The 7,844-nt window shown below is 41.1% G+C and overlaps 1 protein-coding gene across 1 annotated transcript; it reads right to left on the reverse strand.

Moving 5' to 3' along the window:
* Positions 1–4,619: 4,619 nt before the first annotated feature.
* On the reverse strand, positions 4,620–5,786 carry LOC113344049. Its single transcript, XM_026588113.1, has 2 exons — positions 5,674–5,786; positions 4,620–5,536 (listed from the first exon to the last, which is right to left on the reverse strand). Exons 1-2 carry the CDS (start codon positions 5,699–5,701, stop codon positions 5,037–5,039), a joined length of 528 nt encoding a protein of 175 aa, XP_026443898.1. The 5' UTR covers positions 5,702–5,786; the 3' UTR covers positions 4,620–5,036.
* Between the last annotated feature and the right edge of the window lie 2,058 nt (positions 5,787–7,844).

A 7,844-nucleotide genomic window follows, 5' to 3' on the forward strand; every position in this document is an offset into this window, starting at 1 on the left:
ATGCTTTCTCCAAGAAGAATGGGTTGTTGTTGGACAATTTCCCTTGAATGCTTTTATTTTTCTGAACCTCCTCTTTTAGGTTTTTTTTTTTGAAAGGCAATAGACGCCTGTTTTATGGTTTGATTTTCTGGTTTTTGGATTGATATATGGCTGTTTTATAAGGATTTTCTGAATTGGTTTATTTCTGGAATGGTATAAAATTTTAGAACAATTGGGTTATTGGTTTTTTGTAGTCAACATGGAACTGACGCCCGTGTCAGTTTTCCAGCACATTCAAAACGTGAGTTGCGCAAACAAAACTTACCCGGTTAAGGGTCTTTCAACAAACTGAATCTTCAAGAGAAAATCCGAGTTTTATTGTGTGACGCCATCCTGGTCGCCAGAAGTCCTCAGTCGTCCTTTATTGTCTGTGTAACACATTTACGTCGACCTACGGCGAGGTGAAGAGTCTCTAGTACCCAGGCGCAATTCCCCTGAATCTATCTTTCTTTGGACAATGCGCTTCAGAGCATTGCATTCACTGGTAGGATGATGGATAAATATGTGATAATGGAAATATCTTGAATCTGGCATCTCTTGATTAGTTGGTGGGCGCCATACCGAGGGTAGTTGGACCAACCCCTCTTGCACCCAAATTTCCGGTAACTCCAAGACTCTGTTGACAGGCAACGAGAAGCGTGGATATTCTGGGTCTGGCTTCTCTTGCATCAGCGACTGTGGTGGGAGTTCTGGTGGGTTTTGGTATAAAGTTCTTTTCGAGGGCGGAATTGATGCTTGAGCGATCATGGATTCATTAGCGGACCGTTTACTTCAACCATATTGTTGAAGGGTAATTTCTCTTGAGGGGCCTGTGTCAGTGGCAGCGACATGAGATTGCTGGGTTGGGTATTGCTCGTTCCCATAAGCGTCTTGGAAGATTTCCCCTTCTTCCGGCGCCTCTCTCGTAAGTAAAGCAGTCGTGGATGCAGACTGTTGGACGACTCTTTAAACCTCGGCGAGAGTTTGGAGATAAATGTTTTCCAATAAATCTTCATAGGCTGGCTTTTTACCCTTGTCCTGTAGACGCTGTGGCACACATGGCAAGTCTCCTTCCTTGGTCTTGTGAAACTGTTTTAGCTCCCTGTCATCGGCAGAATTCCATTGGCTGCTCTTCTGCTCTTGTATGACATGGCTATGTGATCCGTATGTGTTTTCATTGGCAGGAGTATGGGCCTTAGCCAAAGACTGAATGTCCTTCGTATTATCCTTGAAATTGGTGAGATCCATCTGACAGGTACCCGCTGATTCTTTCCACAATCGACTTATCATACTCTTCAGGATACGAAGCGTCTCGTTTTGGCGTCTGATAATATCGACTTGGTATGTAGCCATATCTTCTAGAATTCTTATCACGTCTTCCATGGCGGTTGGCTTCTAGCTGTTCATTGCTTTTGACAAGTTCGAATGACCCGGATACATCTGGGAAATTAGAATCATTGACTGAAATGAGTTTTAGTTAATGATTGGATTAAGCCTAAGATCAATTAGGATGGAAATGAAATTGAGGATTGAATTTGTTATTGCAACTGAGAGATTAACTTCCCACTGTGGTCGCCAATTGTTTGTGGGTAAAAACTGTTTCTACTGGTTTTGGTAAATTTGGGTGTGTGGATGAGAAATAAATATAAACCTAAAAGAAATGCACTGCATGGGAGTACTTTAGATTCGAGAGATCAATCTGTACAATCCTGGCTTAAACCAAGAAATGGTCGTTTCAGTCTTGCTTCGGTCACAAAGTGAAGGAGAAGGGTTGGTCTTAGGGAGGGAAGCGAAGAAGGTGTTGAGACCAGAATGGTTAATTCTGAAGGTGTGGCTATTTTATGACTTGTATCAAAATTTGGAACTGGCTTGTGGAATGAAAGCTATCAGTTCTTTGGCGTTTTTCTGGATACTGTGTTGTTCTAACCAAAAAAGTTGTTGTTTGGTGGAAATAGGTGAAACCTATTTATACAAGTCATAATTGAATGCACCCTGGTCCCGTAGGAAGTGGGAGTAATTGAGTGATGGAAGAGTGGAGTAATGTGCAATTGCCAGAAACCACGCTTCCACGATGAAGGAAACGGGTTTGTTTACACCCATTACTTCTTTCCACCACTAACTACCTTGTTTCCTGACACTTTATTATAATGGGTGTGTTGCACGCCGCACGCTGTAAACCGTCATACCAATACCCTGATGAGTATCCCCCAGTTTGTGACATGTTTGATGTCTCGAGTGTTTTCGTGGAAAACGTGTAGCAGTTTGCTACGTGTGGCAAGTCAAAGTCAAGAGACTTGTCGCAGGAAAATAGCATGTGGTGCTATTAGGCTCGTCTTGGCTGTCGCCTAAAACTTGGACGGCTGAGATTGTAACTCATGAGAAAGGGTAGCCATTGATTATGGCCACATCCTGTTGGTGCCTGACAATAGCACAGTGGCGCCATTGGCACATGTCAATGGCGTAGCGGCGCTTTTAGCGCATGCCAGTAGCACGGTGGTACAAGTAGCGCCTGGCGTAGCCATGGCCGCTAGATTTTGGTACATTGATGTTAGACCCAAATGTGGTGTGGCAACATCAGTTCCAGTTGCCACATCAATCCCAATGCTCTGTGGAACATAATTTGGCTTGGTTAGCGTAGCAACTTTGCCCAAATTAGGGTTTGGCATGCCGAAACCCTAATTAGCGCATACGACATGCGGCATACGGCCGTGGCATAACGGCGTTTTATGCAAACGGTGCCAGAGCCACGCCAAAGGAACCATAGCCAGGCCATCATGTGGAAACGACCATAGGAGCAAGTATTGCCACGAGTGGCTATGATATAACGCCATTCCTGGGGTTTCCTGGGTCCCGCATGGCTCGTGGCATGTTGTGGGGCCCAAAGTGGCGTGATTTGAGCCACAATTGGAAATTAGGGTTTTGATTAACGCACCTAAAGTAGAGTCGTGTTTCTGACTAGAAAACCCTAATTTAAGCACATCATGGCGTTGGCCACGAACAAGAAGTGGGTTAGCACGTTGGCGCACTATTTATGGCAGGTTACACGATTGGCATGCTACTGCGGCAAAGTGGCACGTTTGGCATGTTCGGCATGCTACTGCGGCAAAGTGACACGTTTGGCATGTTCGGCATGCCAATTAGTGTATTGGCGCGGCATGGCATGTTTGGTATGCCACTAGCACGCCGGAGCGGAATGGCACGTTTGGCATGTTTGGCGCGGCTTTTGGGAAGCCAATTTGGCATCTTGACCATCTGCCGCAACTTTGCCTCTTTTAATACTGTGGCAGGTTTAAAGCGTCCTGAATGGTTTGAAAAGAGGGGGCCGGCCAGGCATGGGCGTAGCCACACTTCTGATGTGCGTGTGGCGGGTTTAAAGCGACCTGATTGGTCGATAGAAATAGGGCCAACAAGTTTGGGCCCAGCCACAACTCATGTCCGTGTGGCGGGTTTACGGCGACCTGATTGGTCGACAAGAAATAGGGGTCGGTTGAGCAACATGGGGTGTGGCCACTGCAAGTGGCGCCGGCTGGCCTATGACATGGCCACACCTTCCTTTGTTCCTGCTCCTATTCCGCGGCTCTTTTTATTCCTTATTTTATGATTTTAGGTAGGATTTTGTACCTACTAATCCATGGCGGATTAATTACCTAGTTGATAAGCACGTAAGTGCTACATTTTATACCCATATTTATATAAGTTAGGATTCGATATTTTTGCTAATGACACCATTTTGAGCTTTTTACAGGAAATATAAGGAATCCAATCACTGGAAAAAAATAAGCGATTAAATGAACAATTAAACAGCGTTTGCGGCAATACCCACCAAATATGGTTGGTCTGGTATTTTTATATATGAGCAACCACTGAGGTTAACATACGGCCAGAGATTGGATCAATGGAACAAAGAAATATTTTCTTTGTTTATGGACGTCAACTCCACTAGTGGCTAAGAGAAAGTGGATGGACTAGCTAAAGAAGCTATTTCACGGCGAAAGAACTTGAAGTGCCTTTGTCTATTCAAGTTAAAGAAACCCACTAGTGGGTAAACAGGTGTTGTGATAAGATTGATTTGTGTGACGTGCCAAGCCATCCACCACATCTGATTTGCTTATATCAAACAAAAGTGGATTTCGAGCACTATCTCGTAGGTGCAATTTCAGTCTTCTTTCACAGTACCAAATGTAGACTGCATAGAGAAACGTTGCATTTAGAAGCTGCGCAAGAAATCCATGTATCTAACTACGAAGTGGAGATGTATGTTGACTGGATTAGTCGAGTAAAAGATGGCAGTGGAAGTATATAGCTGAATTCATCAATGGAATCGGGTTAGCTGCATGCGGATTGTGGATGAGAAATGAACATGGACAGAGATGGTTTGAGCAAGGGAAGGAGAGTTCACTGTTGCTGCTCTTGTGCAAGAACTTGATGGGTGATTTCCGACGCAGTGGTGATGATTTATATTGTGGTTTTGTCTAAAATGAATGGTGATAGTTGCTGCCGGTGGCTAGATGGAGGAAGCTCGGATTTGAGCAGTGCCAGTGATAACGGGAGTTGTGCTCGGTAACAAAGAGATGGAGACATCAAAGAGGTGCCAGCGATCAGGGAGACTATATTTGAATCCGGCAGTAACCTTCCTTCATGGTTTTTGGTTGTTCTAATGGCTGAAAGAAACGAAGTCTAGCAACAATGGAGATAAGAGAGAGATGTTTGTTGGCTGGTTTTGTACGGAACCATTGCCATCGATTCAGTTAACGGGGAAGGTGCTTAGATACGGTCAGGCAATAGAAATTGGTGCGCTGCCAGAGCTGGTACGGAGAGGTGATTGGTTGTGATCATTCTACGTCTGTACAACAACAGCAAGCATAAAGTACTGTAGCTGCCGGTGGGTGAAGAAACTGTCACGTTCAGAGGTGATGTTAGCTAGATGGACATGAGGAATTGGTTGGAGTTTTTTTTTTTCTTTTTAAATAAGAGAAATTTTATTTCAAAGCAAGCAAATTACATAGATAGATCCTTCCTTAAATCTCCATGAAGGAAATTTGGAGGGACAAGGTACCAAAGACCATTACCATTGGTTCTAACATGTTTTGCCAAACTGAGTTTGCATCTCTCTTAACAAAAGAACAAGACCAATTCTTAAAACTTTTTAACAGAAAAAGACATTCCTGAACTACACTATTTGTAGTCCGGTTAATATAGTTCATATTGCCATTAATGGCATTGACTACATTTTTATTATCACCTTCTAAAATCAAATTCTTTATTACCTGCTCCATAGCCCATTTAATCGACTCTAAAGCAGCAACAACTTCTCCTTGTTCTTCATCAACTACTTGAATCCTTTCCCCTTTGGCTCCTTCAAATTTCCATGTACAACTTCTCAGAATTAGTCCAATTCCACTAGGAGTAGATCCATCTAAAAAGGATACATCAAAATTTATTTTGACAAAATTTAAACAAGGGGGGTTCCATCTGATTACATCAGAGGCTCTATGCACATCACCTGATTGTTGCTGAACTGTAACAATTGAAGATTCACAGTCATATATAAATTGATTTAAAGCAGAGATAAATTCAACTTGTTTAAACTGTTTGTTTTCAAACACAATGGAGCACCTGAGCTTCCATATATACCAAATAATATAAGAGACAAACCTGATTCTTTTTTGAGCAGTTCCATCATGAAAAACAGGAGACATGAATATTTGAGTAAACCAGTCTGACAAGTCAATATTACTCATAGTCACAACGAGATTATTGTATATAGCAAACCATATTCTCTTACTTAAATCACGTTGAATGAGTAAATGGTTCATAGTTTCATCATGGGTACCACACAAAGGACAGACAGTTTCAGCATTACTCACATATCTAGTGAATCTATCCCAAGTGGGGAGACCATTATGAATGCATTTCCACAAAAGATGTTGAACTCTAGGAGGTAATTGCATTTTCCATAATCTATTCCAAGGAAAATTAATATTAGAGGAGTTGTTTCCATCCAAACTTTCATTGAGTAAAACATTATAGGCAGATTTAACTGAAAACTTACCATTTCTAGATACTGTCCATCTAATTTGATATTTGCCAATCATAGGAATCCTAATTTTAGCAATTTCTTGCACAATATCTGGAGAGAACAAAGCATTCAGAATATTCATATTCCAACTTTTGGTATAACTATTTATAAGTTGTTCTACTTTAACCATTCCTAAACTGCTAAATCTGGAATTAACTTTAACACATAGACTAGGAACCCAGACATCCTTCCAAATGTTTATACTTTTTTCATTAGCAATTTCCCAACAATAGTGGTTCTTAATAACCTTTAAACCTTTACAGATGGCTCTCCAGAGCCCAGATCCATTTGAGCTGACATCATCAGATAAAGGATCAAAATCATAGAAATACTTATGTTTAAGGATAATGAAACATAAAGAATCAGGTTCATTTAGCATTCTCCATGCAAGTTTGGTTAAAAGGGCTTTATTAAATATATCAGACTGCCTAATATTAAGACCCCCTTTACATTTGGGACCAGCAGTAGTTGTCCAGGGAATTAAAGTAACACCTCTAGAGTTACTAGATTTGTTCCATAAAAACCTCTTTTGGATAGTGTCCATCCTATCTGTCAATTTCTTAGGCATAGGAAAAACAGACATTTGATGTGTAGCAAGAGAACCTAAAACAGTTCTAGCAGGAAGGTTTAAATGTTTGGATCTCCAATTGCCTAGTCTAATTTCAAAACCATCTGTCAAACCACTAAAGGATTCAGTTTTATTTCTTTGCAGTAGCAAAGGGACTCCTAAATACTTGTCTTGAAGTCCTAGTCTCTTAATATTAAGAGTATTAGTAATAGCATTAATGGATAGACTGCTAGTTTTTGGGCTGAAGACTAGACCAGATTTATCAAAGTTAATAGCTTGTCCTGAAATTTTGCTAAAGTTCTCAATAATAGAGTTGATATTACTTACTTGATCTGGATTTGCATGAGTGAAAATTAAACAATCATATGCAAAAAAACAAGTATGAGATAGCAGGACAAGAAGTAGTAACTTTAATACCTTGGATAAGATTCTGTTATTCAGCATAGATTAAAGCTCTTGAAAAAACATCCATACATATGATAAAGAGATAAGGAGACAGGGGATCTCCCTGTCTTAGTCCTCTAGAAGGAACTAATTGATCTCCTGGTGCACTATCCAAGAGCACATATGTAGAAACAGTGGTAACACATTGACTTATCAAGTGACACCACTCATTACTAAAACCAAGTTTTCTTAAACAATGGTTGGAGTTGAACTTGTGCAATCGATGGTGGCTTGCTGGTCAGGAAAAGGAGATGGAGAAAGGTCATAAATGGCCTGAATTGGTCTGTACACAACTGAGTTTTTTTACACAGCTGAGTTTAAGGCATTATATATGTTCGGATGAGCAGAAAGAGTGGTCGTTGTTATTTTGGGCCTGGGTTGTTTGCTCGGTCCTTGTTTGGACCCTCAACATCACATATATATTTCAAGAGAAACAGTATCAAGGGGGATCAGCTAGAGAGCCGTGAACGGGGACAGAGAGAAAAAGAGAAGGTCGGCTAGAGGCGGCTGCAGAGCCGAAACAGTGAAGAAAACGATTCGTGATTCTTGTGCTTTCTGGTTTGCTAGTCTTATATTTTCCTCCATTCCGATTAGCGAGTGATTCTCTATATTATGTTTATGGCTTTTGAGAAAGCCATGCCTTGCTAATAATTTTGTAACTAGGGTTTTTATGGTTGAAACTACTTGGGGTATTAGGCTATTTTAAATTGAACTATGAAGCAATAGACCATTATG

Source organism: Papaver somniferum, unplaced genomic scaffold (assembly GCF_003573695.1).
Source record: "Papaver somniferum cultivar HN1 unplaced genomic scaffold, ASM357369v1 unplaced-scaffold_70, whole genome shotgun sequence".
In the NCBI taxonomy this organism is placed as follows: domain Eukaryota; kingdom Viridiplantae; phylum Streptophyta; class Magnoliopsida; order Ranunculales; family Papaveraceae; genus Papaver; species Papaver somniferum.

What these genes read in the sequence shown, in the direction of transcription:
- LOC113344049 (XM_026588113.1), bottom strand. Translation starts at nt 5,701, where the DNA reads ATGATGGAACTGCTCAAAAAAGAATCAG. An exon ending in ACTGCTCAAAAAAGAATCAG is followed by an intron (nt 5,537 to 5,673) that starts GTTTGTCTCTTA and finishes CAATTGTTACAG; the next exon opens with TTCAGCAACAATCAGGTGAT.